Genomic DNA, 16953 nt, shown 5'->3' with positions numbered 1-16953 from the left:
CCTCCCCCCGACCCGAACCGAACCTCCCTCCCCGACCCGACCCAACGCCACCTACCTGTAAATCTGGTGCTGGGGACGGGCCCTGCCCGAAGTCTCGAGCCCGGCCCGGTCAGCCTTCGGTCCAGACGGCAAACCGCTGCCTGAAAGGCCTGCCTGATGCACTTTCACACAGGTAGGAACATGGTTTATTTCATCTTTTCTTTGCTGATAAATTTTTATTCAGGTTGGATTTATTTGTATAATATTTGTATAAGTATAACTAAGGATTTATTGTAGAATTTAATGACTTCCCTTCCCACCCCACTCCCCCCCTCGTTCCCGACGCCTAATTTGTAACCTGCGCCTGATTTTTTAATGTGTAGACAAGGTTTTTTCTAGTGTACAAAAATCTTCACTAACTCCATTCTAAGTTAGTTTGGAGTACGTTTTCACTGTGGAATCTTTGAAATCAGGCGTCAGTGGCCGGACACGCCCCCTTTTGAAAAAGAAATTCTGTTCCAAAGTGAAACTGTTCTACCTGACTAGAACTGCAGAAAACTAAATGTGAAGAATTCCGATTTCTAAGATACTCCGTTCCACACCAGTTGCTCCTAAAAATCAGGAGCAAATCATGTGGAAACTTGGGGCCTTGGAGTCTAGGGGTATCAAGGGGCATGGAGATCGGGCGGAAAGTGGAGTTGTGGTTGATGATCAGCCATGATCTTATTAAATGGCGGAGCATGCTCGATAGTTCGTAGGCCGACTCCTGCTCCTATTTCTTATGTTCTTATAAACAAATCAAAAGTGAAACAAAGAGGAAAAGTTGCCTTCATAATTTTCTGCCATGAATGGAAATCCCTAGAATTAATATAAGAACATGCAGAAAGAAACATGTTAAAAAGGTGATTAGAGGAACAAAGAGTAACCTAGAAAGAACATGGCCTTGAAATTAGTCTCTGGCGGTATTGGATCGGCCGCCCATTATACACAGTGCCTGAAATTCAATCCATTGCAGTCTATGCAACTGAATATCGGGCGCTGCGTAGAACAGATGGCCAATCCAATCCCGCCCATTTTGCGTCACTGCCCAAGACGTATTTCTAGCCCCATAGCTGCAGATGTGAAATATAACAGTAGGATAGTATTTCAACAATAAGAGGCCAGTCAACATGGATTCAGAAGGGGAAGATCCTGCCTAATCAAACTCTTGAACTTGTTTAACAAACTCTTTGTCAAAGCTTTTGGTCAATAGTCCTAATATCTTCTTACGTGGCTCGGTGTCAAAGTTTTTTCTGATAATCGCTCCTGTGAAGTGCCTTGGGATGTTTACTAAGTTAAAGGCATTATGTAAATACAAGTTGTTGTTGCTTGAGGAAAATACTTCCCAAGTAGGGTGCCCCTGGACTCTGTACTGGGACCACGGCTGCTTCTAATTTATAGCAATGACTTGGACATCAAATCCATGCAAATTGGTGAACTTAGTATACAATACTAAACAAGGAGTGACACTGGAATCAGAAGAGGCTGCTCAGATATTACAAAATGAGTTGGACAAAATATCTATGTGGTCAGAATAATGGCAGCAAGCAAGTGTAAAGTACTGCACATATAAAGCAAAAATGAGTGACACACATACTCCATGAATGGTGCTGAAATAGCAACGGATGAAGTTGAAAGAGACCGAGAAGTCTTAGTAAACTCAACACCAAACATGTCCAACCAGCGGACAGCACACTTTGAGTACTGTGTCCAGTTCTGGTAACAAAAGAGAGAGAGTGGGCTTGGGGTGAGAGCGAGCGAGCTTTTGGGGGAGAGGGAGGGGTGGGTGGAGAGAAAGCGCGAGCTTTGGGGGAGGGGGAGGAGAGAAGAGAGAGAGCCTTCGGGGGGGGGAGAGGAGGGGGAGAGGAAGAGAGCCTTCATGGCAGGGGGGGGGGGGAAGAGAGAAGAAAGCCGGGGGAGGCGGAGAACCGGGGGGGGGGGGGGGAAGAGAAAAAAAAGAGAGCACCGGGGGGAGGAAGAGAGAGAGAGAGAGCTCAGAAAGCTCAGTGTGTGTGTGACAACATTGGAGTGGATGAAATCCAGAATCATACCCAATAAACCTGTTAACAAGCTGTACACAATGCCCCATCTATAGTGGGGGGGGGTCATGCACTCGTGGTTGGGTAAGGAACTTCAGCTGGGGGAGGCAGTACTTGTGCTGGTGTAAGGGATTTCAGCTGGGGGAGGGGGCTTCGACTGGAACTTGATGGCTTTTGGAGAGATCTATCCTCTGTGGCTTCTGAAGTCAAAATGGATCGAATTACAAACTGGATAGTCAGTCAGAACTTGGGCTGGGCGGTTCTAATTACACATTCCAGAGGAACTTCAGGGTGTGGCTTATCATCCAAGGGGAACAATCAGCAATAGGTCAAGTTATATTGGAGAGCCAATCAGAGACAAAATAGCCATTTTGGCAGTACAAATAGACGCACCCAACTTTAAAATTAATTGTCTCCAATCCTTTGCTGACAGATATAACATTTTACTTGTATATTAAACTGGGACTGACATCACAAATTTCCATAGTTTTCCAATGAAAAAAAGCTTGCTCTACAAAACACCACCCCGACATTGAGAAAGCTGGTCTGGCCCTGGATAATAGTGAGACATGGGGGTGTGTGATAAAGAGTATGCAATGGTTTCCCTATGTTAGATCTCTTAATTTCCAATGAAATACGAACTCCGATGGTAGTTTTAACTTTTTAATCTTGGCAGAGAGTAACAAGCTGCTGGCTGATTGCCAATTCCTTTGTCTTACTGAAACCAAATGGCAAAAATGGTTGTATTTATACCTGGATCAATTTACAGAAAAGAACTCGCCTTCTTTGACCTTATTGGCTCACTACCCAAGGTCCGAAAATGTCAAGTTGATTGATGGCTTAATGCAACATGCTACCACTCACGTAGCATCTCTGACTTGTTGTCTGTGAATTTTCACAGCCTGTCTAAATGCAGCCTGTTTGAATTCTCTATCAATCCCCAATTTGATTCTTTCACAAACTGAATCATAAAACATCAGGTATCACTGGTTAAACATTCTACAAAATAATTTCATACATGTTAATAGAGTTTCCTTCTAAAATTTGTTGATGTGTTTCGCCACATGTCCGGACTAGTAGCTTCCACACAAATTTACACCAACCCGAGTTCCATCGTGGCCACAATGGAAGTCTGGTTTTAATCGGTTAATTAACCTTATTCCAATTTAATCCAAATCAATATCTTAATTCAACCAGTAAACAACCTTTCCTTAAGCATAACATACCCCTGTGCCACGTACAGATGGTCTGCTGGGACCTGCAAGGTGTCTCACCTGCGGGACAGCAGCTACAGCCGCCTGGTCGCAACAACATTTAATCAACATAAACAAACAATATAAAAGTAAAAGATATTTACATGTAATTCCCTTGCTACCCTACTATTTCCCTTTGGTGCAGAGGGTCGGCTAGTAAGAAGTAGGCCTATGCCTAGAATACCTACAATCAATAATACAGTAAATTTATACATTTTCGCAAAAAGTAATTGTCTTTATTAGATTTCAGCTTCAGTTACGGGTGCTCGTTTAATGTGTGAAGCGTGGATCCAGGCTTTCTTTCCTTGGACGTTAACAGCTGCCTGGGTGGTCAATAACACGTGATAAGGTCCCTCCCACTTGGCACCCAAAGGTTCTTTATGCAACTTTTTCACATAGACCCAGACTCCCGGGATGATGTCGTGTCCTCCTTTGGGTGGATTACCCCAAGCTGCCGATACCTGTCGGGAAACAGAACTAATAGCATTGGTTAGGTTCTGACAGTATGATAACAGAGTGTCATTCATTAAGTGAACATCAGCTTTCCGTAAATCGATAGTTCCTGGCAGCGACATGGGTCTTCCTGTTATAATTTCAAATGGGCTTAGACCTGTAGTTCTGTTCGGGGTTGCCCTAATGCTGCATAGCACTATTGGTAGTGCCTGGGGCCATGGTGTTCCTTCTTGGTGATATTTGGCAAGCCGTTGTTTCAGAGTTCGATTCATTCGTTCTACTTGTCCTGATGATTGTGGATGATAAGGACAGTGTAAATCCCACGTAATGTTCAGTAACCTGCAGACTTCTTGGCAGACAGCACCTGTGAAGTGTGTTCCCTGATCTGAGTCAATACTACTCGGGACTCCCCATCAGGGAATGTAATCCTTACACAAGACCTTTGCAGTGTGATTAGCTGTGGCTCTTTTAGTTGGGACAGCTTCTACCCATCGAGAGAATCTGTCGACCATGACAAGAATGTTAGTGTATCCTTGGCATGAAGGAAGAGATATATAATCAACCTGCAGATGCTGGGGCAGGGGGCCTCAGTTGGGGCATTACCGTGATGGGTCCAGAATTATTTTTCTGGCAGACCACACAGTGGTCTGTTACCAGCTGGGCATGTTTTTTAAATCCCCGACCCCACCAGCTTTTCTGGAACCGTGCCGTCATCTGTTGTGAGGCCAAGTGTCCCCACGAGTGGATCTGTTGGGCTAAAATAGGCATAAGCGCTTGTGGCGCGACTGGCTTGTCGGTAACTCTTTGTCTCCAGACACCATCTTCGCATAGCTTAATTCCTGCCTCAATCCATGTCCATTTTTCCTCTCGGGAGCACTCGCCTTGCATTGTTTGAAGGTCTCGTGTCAGAGTCCTGAGTGCTTTCAATCTGCACATCTGTGTTGGTTCTTCTGGAGGAACGCCCTGTGAGGCGGCATCTTTAGCTGCCTGGTCGGATAGGGCATTTCCCTGTGCTTCTGTGGTATTTTCCTTGGTATGGGCCTTACACTTCAGGATGGACACTTCCTGAGGTAATTGTATGGCCTCCAGTAAGTCTCGGACTTCTTTTCCGTTTCGGATAGGTGTACCAGCAGCAATGAGGAATCCTCTTTTCCGCCATAACAGACCAAAGTCGTGAGCGACTCCAAAAGCATAACGCGAATCTGTGTAGATATTAGCTGTCTGTCCTTCTGCTATTCGACATGCTTCTGACAGGGCCCGTAACTTGGCCTGTTGTGCTGACGTTCCTGAGGGTAAACATCCTTTTGCCACTACCTCATATAAGGTTGTAACTGCCCATCCTGCTTTTCTGGTACCATTGTCAACAAAGGAGGAACCATCTGTAAACAGGATGAGGTCTGGGTTGTGCAGAGGCTCCTCTGCTGCTAAGGCTGCTTCTTCTGTTTCTTTTAAAATCTCCACGCAGTCATGCTCTTCACATTCTCCCCCCTCTTGCTCCCTCGATTCTGACATCGGGAGCATAGTTGCGGGATTAACCGGGCTGGCCCGGACGATATGGAGATTAGGAGCTTCCAAAACTGCTGTCCAGCGGGTCCATCTAGCTGCCGTCACCTGAGACATTCTATTCATAGACAGCAAAGCATGTACGGTGTGGGGACACTTGACAATCAGCTTTTGGTCGAGGACTAGACCCGCCGTGATCATTACCGCTCGACATGTAGCTTCCATGGCCCTTGGGTAACTTCCCCATCCGAGGGCTACCGCATCCAGTTTTGCCGAATAATAGCCAATAGGTCTTTGCCGATCCCCATGTTCTTGTGTCAGTACAGCTGTCATATATCCTTCTTTCTCATGGACAAACAGGGTAAATGGCTTACCACTGTCGGGGATTCCCAGAGCTGGTGCCGAACACAAAGCCTTTTTCAAACTCAGGAAGGCCTCTTGCTGTTCTTTAGTGAGGGTGATGGCTTCTTTAGAGGCACGTTTCCCCTTTAAAATATCATTCAGTGGCTGAGCAAACTGTGTGAAGGAGTCAATCCAATTTCTGTTAAAGTTACACAATCCCAAAAAAGACCTTAGTTCCTGAATAGTGCTGGGTTTTTTTGGAGCCCGAATGGCTGCAGTTCTATCCTGGGTAAGTTCTCTCTTTCCTTGTGAAATCTTTTGTCCCAGGTATACAACCTCTTCTTGGGATATTTGTGCTTTGTCGATGCTGGCTTTATGTCCTTTCAGCCGAAGGTGGTCCAGCAAAGCTCGTAAATCTTGTTCATGCTGTTCTTCCGTGTTTGAAGCTAGCAGGATATCGTCTACATATTGGATGACTGTGGATGACAGGGGAGGTAATTCTCGCAAATGGCTTTGTAACGCCATGTGGAATACCGTAGGGCTGTTGTGGAAACCCTGTGGTAACCGGGTCCAAGTATACTGTTGTCCTTGGACAGTGAAAGCAAACCACTGTCGAACCTCAGGTGCCAGAGGCACCGACCAAAATCCGTTGGCCATATCTATAACCGAGAAATATTTATGTTCCGGTTTGAGGGCATTAAAAATGGTGGAGGGATCTGCGACCAAAGGAGCTTTTTGATCAATACACTGGTTAGCTTTCCTAAAATCGACAGTCAAACGCCAAGTCTCATTAGATTTCTGTACCGGCCACATGGGGCTATTGGAGGAGCTATGCGTTTTAATAAGCACCCCTTGTTTCTCCAATTGCTGAATAACCGGTAAGATTCCCGCGATGGCAGTTGGACTGATGGGATACTGTTTAGTGCATGGAGGCTTGGTCCCGGTAAATGACGCAGGCTCCATCTGGAGTAGGCCACAATCATTCTTATCTTTAGCCCATATCGGGTGTTCCTTCAATTCTTCTTTCTTCAAAGTTCTAATTGACCATGTCACCCGACCATCCTCGAAATGCAACGATGAATCTACTTGGATTAGAACGTCCATTCCCAAAAGGGGTTGATCTACTGGGCCTATCCAGACCGGCGTGGTTAGTTCATGTGGACCCAGCCCTATAAGTACCGGTGTTGTCCTTTTAATTTCCATTTTATGGCCCCCAACTCCATAGGCTGTACGTGCCCTACCATCCAACGGCAAAAAGTCTCCATATTGTAGGGGTAAGCATGTTAATTCCGCCCCTGTGTCTAAAAGACAGTCCACATCCTTATCGCCCACCCTTACAGTTATATATAGCCCATCTCCCCTTTGTTGTATTAGTGCGAGGAGGGGGGCCAGGGTGGGCTCTAATCGTTTTTTGCTATCCCAAGTAACTCCTTCTGTTGTTGTATTGTCAGTCGCTTAAATGCTTCTATGAGGTCGTTATCTTGTGACAAGCCTGGTTTGTTGGCTGAATTGTATCCTTGGCTGGGTCCTCTTCCCCAGCCACGACCTTGCTATTTTGCCGTGCACGTCTTGGCCCAGTGACCTTCTTTCCCACAATAATGACATTTTCCGGGTAATTTTCCAAATGACTGTTTATCGGAATCCTGGGATTTCCATTCCATAACCTGTACAGCTCGGACTTTAGCTCCCATATCCCAATCTAATTGGTTACATCAATCCACCAATGCTGCAAAGGTAGTTCCTCTACCTTCCCAGTCCGGTAACACTACCTTAAGCATTTTGGACAGTTCTGGCTTTAGACCTGCCACGAAAGCTGCTTTCAGGGGTCCAAACACTTGTTCATCCATTTCCTCATCCGTATTATTCATACCCGAATGTTCTAGCCACGTGCATCTAAACCGCTCGTCATACTCCAGGACCTCCTCTGTTCCTTTCTGTTGGCAGGCTGCAATTTTTCCCCAATCTGTCTTAGCTGGACTGAAGGCTTGCAGCCAGTGTTTAATCACCTCCCATCCTGCGTCTAATTCTTGCTCATTCTGCCCCAAAGCTTCATCTACCTTGTCGTGCAATTTTCTTCCCTGTGTTTTTGGCACCATTATGGTCAAAATTTGCACTCCGTCCCAGGGATGAAGTTGATATATATTTCTTAAGCGGTCCAATTGGTCCCACGTTTTTACTCCCCCTTTCTTTGGATTGGGCAATTCCTTGGACCATTTATCAATTTTCTCTGGGTCTGCCGGAGCATGAACTAAGTATTCTTCGTACACCCTTCTCTTTGTTTTTTTGGTTCCGCCCTCATCCGCAGTCTCTTCTGATTTGACTACAACTCGTCTTTTTTTAAACGGGGCAAAGTGCACCCCTAATTCATCATCCTCCGACACTGTATTGTCGGAGGATTCAGAATCCGTATCTATTCCTCGGTCGTGTCTTCGGGTTTGCGCTTTTAATTTATCCAAACATGGGTACCCTGGGAATTGATCAATACATTTTCCTTTTCCTATTACTGTCTCTTGACCTAATGATTTTTTCCATTCTTTAATTTCACCTTTAAGATCTTTAACTTCTGCTTCCAGTTTTTCAAGTTCAAGCTTTTTCTGTCGCAGCTGTGCACAAACTGCTTGCAATTGATCCTTTGTACTGGTCAGTTCTCGATCATGTTGGGAACGCATTATAATTTCATTCCGGTTTCGAATCTGGCCCATAACCGCTAGGGACCATCTAGTTCGCTCTTTATTTTTCATACAGGTCGTTTTTCCCCAGACCCTTTTAATCTCGTCCAAGGACCATTGTCCTTTGGAGGTTCCGTACTTTTGTTCGATCTTAATACAGGTTTTAGATAAGTTGAATTGTTGCTCTACGTATTCTTTCAACTGTTCGAGAATTAAATCTAGCGAAACTGCAGGTGGTGCCTGCCCACCTTTAACAGTTGTAGGCAATTCTTTGCTCTTATCTCCTGCTGCCATTTCTTTACTGAGTTCTTTACTGGGGTCTCAAGTCGTAGGCTTGCTAGCCGATCAATAGGTCGGTGATTAATTAACTAACACACCGCCGAAGTTTCGATGTCTATGGGACCTCGAGCCGACTACCAAGCGGAGGGTTCGCAAACCGGAGGCTTTCGGAATCCCGTAGAACGAGAGGCGAATTTAGACTTTTGACCGAGGACTTTTTTTTTTAAAAAGAGGTGTCCTTACCTCAATATGTAGGTCCGATGTCCAAAATTCAGTTTCTTTCCTCAGCAACCCTGCTCGCAGCGCCAAAATTGTTAGATCTCTTAATTTCCAATGAAATACGAACTCCGATGGTAGTTTTAACTTTTTAATCTTGGCAGAGAGTAACAAGCTGCTGGCTGATTGCCAGTTCCTTTGTCTTACTGAAACCCCATGGCCAAAATGGCTGTATTTATACCTGGATCAATTTACAGAAAAGAACTCGCCTTCTTTGACCTTATTGGCTCACTACCCAAGGTCCGAAAATGTCAAGTTGATTGATGGCTTAATGCAACATGCTACCACTCACGTAGCATCTCTGACTTGTTGTCTGTGAATTTTCACAGCCTGTCTAAATGCAGCCTGTTTGAATTTTCTATCACCCTATAACTTTGCAAGTGTAGCCTCAGTGATTAATAAAGTAATACATCATTCATTTTTGTCGCGTCTTCCAGCGAGATGACGGGACTCGCTGATGGGAGTGCAGCGACAGAACAATGTTTAGACAGTGTGCTGACAGCACAACATGTACTGAGAGGCAGAAGTTACACTCACAGAAAGTGGGAGCAAGAGCATGTAAGAGAATAAGCTGAAGCAACAACTAGGATGAGTTCAAACAGCTGTCCCCCAAGCAAGATGGTTTGTAGAATTTTCTCTCTTCTGGCTTACCCTTGGATATTTCATCCCCATTTTGCCTGTCATTATAACATAATTCCTACATTACAACAGTGACTACACTCTAAAAGTACTTAATTTGCTGTAAAGTACTTTGAGACATCCAGCGGTCGTGAAAGGCTCTATATAAATGCAAGTCTTGCTTTCTTAAAAGAAGAAACTCTAATTGTACCAACTAGTTCCTGTTCCAACAAAGAGGTGCTATCACCATTTGCTGACAATCGATGAGCTTTTTCCTGGAGAGAGGTTTTTATGGCATATTTATATTACAAATGCTATGGTTGTGTTAAGGTTGGAGGATGAAATTCTAGCACAAGCACAACACTGAGGCAACTGCACATGCACCCAGTTATAATTGCAACTATAAAGCAAGGCACAAGCTTACAAGTTACGTGATCAACTTGATGTTAACGACCATAAGCCTTCCCTGATGTATCACTGTCGGCGTCCCCACTGACACCTGGGAGTCCCTGGCCAAAGACCGCCCTAAGTGGAGGAAGTGCAACCGAGAGGGCGCTGAGCATTTCGAGTCGCGTCGCCGAGAGCGTGCAGAAATCAAGCGCAGGCAGCGGAAAGACCGTGCGGCAAACCAGTCCCACCCACCCCTTCCCTCAACGACTATCTGTCCCACCTGTGACAGGGACTGTGGTTCTCGTATTGGACTGTTCAGCCACCAAAGAACTCACTTCAGGAGTGGAAGCAAGTCTTCCTCGTTACCGAGGGACTGCCTATGATGATGACTGTCGGTTTAGACAGATGGGCCGAGAGCTCAGACTGCAAGTGGCCAGGACAAAATGACAATCTGCAGATGCCGAGGGCTGCAACTGCTTTGCCTTCACAATCAGGATTTTCCACTTCTACATTCATCCCAGTAAAGGTGAATGGTGTGAAAATCACAGGTTGGGGAGCACAAAGACTAAAGATCGCTGGTCTCCCTGCCATCAGAGTCACTTATGGTACCTCACTGCAGCACTGCCATCAAAGGCAGCATACACACTTGTATAAAGGAGAGCAACTTTCCTCCTACTGCTGATTTGAGAGAGAGATCCTGTAAGAGTGGTATTTCTTACAAATAGTTAGATCGTTTATTGGTGAATTTACTCAGATCTTGGGTATAATTGTTCACAAGAAAACTTGTCGTTTTCTTCATTCTGGTAGAAGTATTTATAGTTAAGGCTGATGAACTCAATGAGCTTCAGTTTGAGAAAAAAGCAGCAACTTTTCAGCATATTACCAGACAGACTGGCAGGTTCAATTCCTAGTCTTCACTGAGCTAGCTGATCTCAACCAGGGCAGAGGTAGAGATGCTTCAATGAGCATCAGTGCCCATGGCATTGGGAAGAGGGGAAAAAGGAAACAGCCAAGGTTCTCATTCCTCCTTCTGACTCCTTTGGAAAACTTTAGGGAGAACAAGTTTGGTTTCAGTTGTGATGCCCTCCAATATCGAGGCTCAGACAACAATTTTATTTATATAGCGCCTTTAACGGAGTAAAACGTCCTGAGGCACTTCACAGGAGTATTATAAGACAAAAAAAAATGAGACACCAAGCCACACAAGGAGAAATTATGGCAGATGAGGATCAAAGAGGCAGGTTTTAAGGAGCATCTTAAAGGAGTAAAGACAGGTAGAGAGGTGGAGAGGTTTCGGGAGGGAGTTCCAGAGCTTGGGGCCCAGGCAGATGAAGGCACGGCCACCGATGGTTGAGCAGTTATAATCAGGGATGCTCAAAAGGGCAGAATTTGAGGAGCATAGATATTGTGGGGGGATTGTGAGGCTGAAGGAGATTGCAGAGGTAGGGAGGGGCAAAGCCATGGAGGGATTTGTAAACAAGGTTGAGAATTTTGAACACGAGGCATTAACCGGGAGCCAATGTTGGTCAGTGAGCACAGGTGTGATGGGTGAACAGGACTTGGTGCAAGTTAGGACACGGGCTGCCGAGTTTTGAATGACCTCAAGTTTATGTAGGGTAGAATGTGGGAGGCCAGCCAGGAGTGCGTTGGAGTAGTCACGTCTAGAGGTAACAAAGGCATGGATGAGGGTTTCAGCAGCAGGTGAGCTGAGGCAGGGGCGGAGACGGGCAATGTTACGGAGGTGGAAATAGGCGGTCTTAGTTATGCCGTGGATTTGGGGTGGAAGCTCATTCCAGGTCAAATATGACACCGAGGTTGCGACAGTCTGGTTCAGCCTCAGACAGATGCTATGGAGAGGGATGGAGTCGGTGGCTGGGGAATGCAGTTTGTGGCGGGGACCCAAAGACAATGATTTCAGTCTTCCCAATATTTAATTGGAGAAAATTTGTGCTCATCCAGTACTGGATGTCGGACAAGCATTCTGATAATTTAGAGACCGTGGAGGGGTCGCGAGAAGTGGTGATGAGGCCGAGCTGGGTGTCGACAGCGTACATGTGGAAACTGACGCTGTCTTTTCGGATGACGTCGTGAAGAATGACTGCTTTGTCCAGGTACTGGAGAGTGCCGAGTGCCCCAGCTCTGCTGCGTCCTGTTTGCATATTCATCACTCTCCAGTACCTGTGGGGAGGGAGCAAGGAGACAAAAGAGGCAACATCTTGCCAATAGCAAAGGTCAAATTTATTCAAAAACCTTGGCAACATAAACTACCTGTGAACTTGAAACTGAGCCCTGCTCCCACCTGTCGACCACTGCATCCCCCTCACCTCATGTCTTGCAAATCATCTACTTTTGGTGCCTTAATTCAACCTTCTCAAATAAAACGCACAAATGCTTTATGCAAATACATTCCATACACAAGAACAGCACCTGATATGCACAGCACACAAAAATAATCAAATTCACAAACGACAGAGCTGTCCAGAAGCTCTGCTTAAGCCTCCCACACAGACCCGATTGCGGAGCAAGAGTTGACAGCACTGATTCTCGGTGTAAATGAAGCAATATTTTTTTTTTCAGGTCAAAGAAAGCAAGGCCACTTAGCGCAACATTTGTTTGTCAGCTATGTGTCCCCCCATGAGTGAGCAGCGATTATGATAATTTTTCTATTTGATCATTTGCAGAAATAACAAGAACAAAAGTAAGACCGGTCGAGTTGTTTTTGGCACAATAATTTGGAGATAAGCTTGACTAAACATGACAAGTGTGAATATTCCTGTGCCTGTCACAGCTCTCTGCACTCCAAGACACAGCTTAGAATATTATGTGAGTGAACCTAAGTTTATCACTGCAAACATCCCTCTCATTTTGTGGAGCAAAACTCTTAGCTTACCTCAGAAGCAGAGAGGGATCCATCATCATAGGCAGTCCCTCGGAAACGAGGAAGACTTGCTTCCACTCCTGAAATGAGTTCTTTGGTGGCTGAACAGTCCAATACGAGAACCACAGACTCTGTCACAGGTGGGACAGACAGTCGTTGAGGGAAGGGGTGGGTGGGACTGGTTTGCCGCGCGGCCCTTCGGCTGCCGACGCTTGACCTCTTCACGCTCTCGGCGTTGAGACTCGAAGTGCTCAACGCCCTCCCGGATGCACTTTCGCCACTTGGGGCGGTCTTTGGCCAGGGATTCCCAGGTGTCAGTGGTGATGTCGTACTTTATCAGGGAGGCTTTGAGGGTGTCCTTGTAATGTTTCCACTGCCCACGTTTGGCTCGTTTGCCATGAAGGAGCTCCGCATAAAGCACTTGCTTTGGGAGTCTCGTGTTTGGCATGCGGACTATGTGGCCTGCCCAGCGAAGCTGATCAAGTGTGGTCAGTGCTTCAATGCTGGGGATGTTAGCCTGGATGAGGACATTGATGTTGGTGCGCCTGTCCTCCCAGGGGATTTGCAGGATCTTGCAGAGACATCATTGGTGATATATCTCCAGCAACTTGAGGTGTCTTCTGTATATCGTCCATGCGTCTGAGCCATACAGGAGGGCGGGTATTACTACAGCTCTGTAGACCATAAGCTTGGTGGTAGATTTGAGGGCCTGGTCTTCGAACACTCTTTTCCCCAGGTGGCCGAAGACTGCGCACTGGAGGCGGTGTTGAATCTCCGCATCAATGTCTGCTTTTGTTGACAAGAGGCTCCCGAGGTATGGAAAATGGTCCACGTTGTTGAGGGCCGCGCCATGGATCTTGATGACTGGGGGGCAGTGCTGTGTGACGAGGACAGGCTGGTGGAGGACCTTTGTCTTACAGATGTTTAGCGTAAGGCCCATGTTTTCATGTGCCTCAGTGAATACATCGACTACATCTTGATATAAAGAAAGGGATAAACTCTTAACTAGTTGTAAGTTGCCCCTGCTCTTCGTTTTCTCTCTCTTTCCCTTCCTTTTTGTTCTCTCTGTCCTTGCCTCGGTTTGCACATCTTTGTTCCTACTCTTACTTCCCTTGTTTCCCTCTCTCTCCTACTCTTTCACTTCTGTTTTTCACTCCTTCCGTTCTACTTTTATCTCTCTTAATTTCCTTGTTTTTCTTTCACTTTCCCATCTCTTTCATTGCTGTGGCTCAGTGGGTATAGCACACTTGCCTCTGAGTCAGAAGTTTGAGGGTTCAAGTCCCACTCCAGGAACTCGAGCACATAAATCTAGGCTAACACTCCAGTGCAGTGCTGAGGGAGCGCCGCACTGGCAGAGGTGCCCTTTTTTGGATGAGATGTTAAACCACGGCCCCGTCTGCTCTCTCAGGTGGATGTAAAAGATCCCATGGCACTATTTCAAATTAGAGCAGGGGAATTATCCCCGGTGTCCTGGCCAATATTTATCCATCAATCAACATAACAAAAAAACAGATTATCTGGTCATTATTACATTGCTGTTTGTGGGAGTTTGCTGTGGACAAGTTGGCTGCCGCATTTCCTACATTACAACAGTGACTACACTCCAAAAATACTTCATTGGCTGTAAAGCGCTGCAAGTCGGGTCACTGGAGAGAGAGGTCGGGCCGAGGCAGGGGGAAGGTCGGACGCCCGGAGGTTGGGTCGAGGCAGGAGGAGGTCGGGGGGAGGTCTGGCTTCGGAACATTTTCCGGTTTCAGGACAACCCCACCACAGATAAGCCCGGACTCCGGAACATCCCAGATTTTGGACGTTGCACCTGTAATCATTCTGCTTTACTCGACTCACTTACCTCTTTTCATTGGAGGATGTCAGGTGCAGTGAACAAGAAGCGCACACAGCCAGGGGAGCAGTGCTACTGAAGGAGCACACAAAACAGCTTCAGGGCCACTGAACAAGGAGCAGCAAGAGTGGGCTGGACAGTTGAAGGAGTCCGCAGAGAATGAGAGGGAACAGGTGGGTGCTGCTGAAAGAGTACACAGACCAACCATGGGCTGCTGAGGCTTTGTGGGACAAAGGAGCAGGAGACCACGACCTTTCTGCAACATTTTACGTGCTTGCTCAGCACATGGTTTCCCCAGAATCTATCGAGCTAGGATACACTCCCAACAGCGTGAAGAGGATGTAGGAAAAAGCAGCTCGTTCCTTTTCTCCAGTACGGCCGTCCCTCATCTTTATCAACACAAAATTATAGAAACTTGTTTGACTGATTAGTTTGGAGAACGACCATCTTCTCGAAACGCAATGAAGCAAGCGAGTTCAGCAAGCTTTATATTCAAAGGAATCTCATTTCCCTTGAATCATTACTAAATAAAGAACTTGCATTTATAGAGCACCTTTACATCCTCAAAGCACTTCACAGTCAATAGAGTATTTCTGAAGTGCACGGCAGCCAGTTTGCACAGAAGATTCCACAAACAGCAATGAGATAAACGATCAGTTATCTGTTTTTGGTGATGTTGGTTGCGGCAAAAATGTTGCCAACAGACTGGGAGAATTCCCCAATCTTCTTCAAATAATGCCACGGGATCTTGTACATCCACCTGAATGGACAGATGGCCCTCAGTTTAACTTTTCATCTGAAATATAGCATTTCAATGAATGAGGCATTCTCATAGCAATCCACTGACACATCAGCTAGATTATGTGTTCATGTCCTAGAGTACGCTTTGAACCCACAATGTATTGACTCAGAACTGAGAATGTTACCAAGATGACAAGCTGAGAAAATAACAGCTCTTCATAATTACTGAAAATAAGTCTATCTGTCTAAATCGACTTGGAAAGAAACAAGACAGTCCGGTTTTATTGCAGTACGTCAAGTGTGCTAGAGCAATCACAGAAAGTGTGAAAGAGCCTTTCCCACAGGAATTTAGTTGAGACATTAAACGAAAATGAAATCTAAAATAGTTATATAACTTGTTTCAGATTCCAGCTGGTGTATGTAGCCAGCCGAGTACAATGGTTTATGTTACTTACCTGTTTGTTTGGAAGGTGCAGCCAACCCAGGGATTGTTTCTGACCCAGAGACCAACATGTTTTCAGGGATGAGGTGACTAACTTCACCCAGGGGATGATGAGTTCCTAATGTGTAAAAAATGGTACTGCCCTCAATCAACGTCATAAACTTATTCTCTGAAACATAAAGAGATATATATATACATCAGTTAGTTATTATCTGTTATCCAAAAACATATTAACCCGGAATTTGCGGTCAGTGGCTAAGCGGCCGCGATCGCCGCTGACCTCGAAGAAAGCTGCCCACAAAGATATCATGACTTCTATGATGAAAAGTTGAGCTTTCTCAACGTTAAACTGATTATAACGCTGTCAAAAGATGATCCCCAGTGGAGAGCAGCTGGGATGTCATCAAGCTGTCTAAGCAGCCAATCGCATTGAAGAATTCTCACAGACAGCAAACCAGGAAATTAAAAACATCTCTTCTGCCTTCCAGCCTATCACAAACCTTCCCTTCTGCTCTTTACTCCACTCCCCCCTTTCCCTGCCCTACACTTGCTTAACATAACATAAGAAATAGGAGCAGGACTGGGCCATTTGGCCCCTTGAGTCTTCAATAAGATCATGGCTGATCTGATCTTGCCCTCAACTCCACTTTCCTGCTCGCTCCCCATATCCCTTGACACCCTTATCATTCAAAAGTCTGTCCATCTCCTCCTTAAATATATTCAATGACCCAGACTCCATAGCTCTCTGGGGTAGAGAATTCCAAAGATTCATAACCCTCTGAGAAGAAATTCCTCCTCATTTCCATTTTAAATGGGCGACCCCTTATTCTGAAACTATGCCCCCTAGTTCTAGCTTTCCCCACGAGATGAAACATCCTCTCTGCATCTACCCTGTCAAGACCCCTCAACATCTTCTCCATTTCAATAAGATCGCCTCTCATTCTTCTAAACTGCAATGAGTATAGGCCCAAGCTGCTCCACTTTTCTTCATAAGACAACCTCTTCATCTCAGAAATCAACCTCATGAACTTTCTCTGAACTGCCTCCAATGCAAGTATATCCCTCCTTAAATAATACCAAAACTATATGCAGTACTCCAGGTGTGGGCTCACCAACACCCTGTACAGTTGTAGCAGGACTTCCCTACTTTTATACTCCAACTCCCTTGCAATAAAGGCCAACATTATATAAGAACATAAGAAACAGGAGCAG

The 16953-nt window shown here is 45.7% G+C and overlaps 1 protein-coding gene across 4 annotated transcripts in view; it reads right to left on the bottom strand.

Moving 5' to 3' along the window:
• Positions 1-16953, bottom strand: part of nphp4 (nephronophthisis 4) — a 516026-nt gene that overhangs the window by 351894 nt on the left and 147179 nt on the right. For 3 of the 4 annotated variants that reach the window (XM_070860148.1, XM_070860151.1, XM_070860149.1), the window contains exon 5: positions 15755-15910. The exons of the other annotated variant lie outside the window; for it this stretch is intronic. In XM_070860148.1, coding sequence (XP_070716249.1) covers positions 15755-15910 — 156 coding nt within the window. The remainder of the gene's footprint in view (positions 1-15754; positions 15911-16953) is intronic. 4 annotated transcript variants of the gene reach the window in all.

This window comes from Pristiophorus japonicus, chromosome 18 (assembly GCF_044704955.1).
Source record: "Pristiophorus japonicus isolate sPriJap1 chromosome 18, sPriJap1.hap1, whole genome shotgun sequence".
NCBI classification, from domain to species: Eukaryota; Metazoa; Chordata; class Chondrichthyes; family Pristiophoridae; genus Pristiophorus; species Pristiophorus japonicus.
The sequence above is the reverse complement of the archived record's forward strand: the minus strand, read 5'-3'. Positions and strand labels throughout refer to the sequence as shown.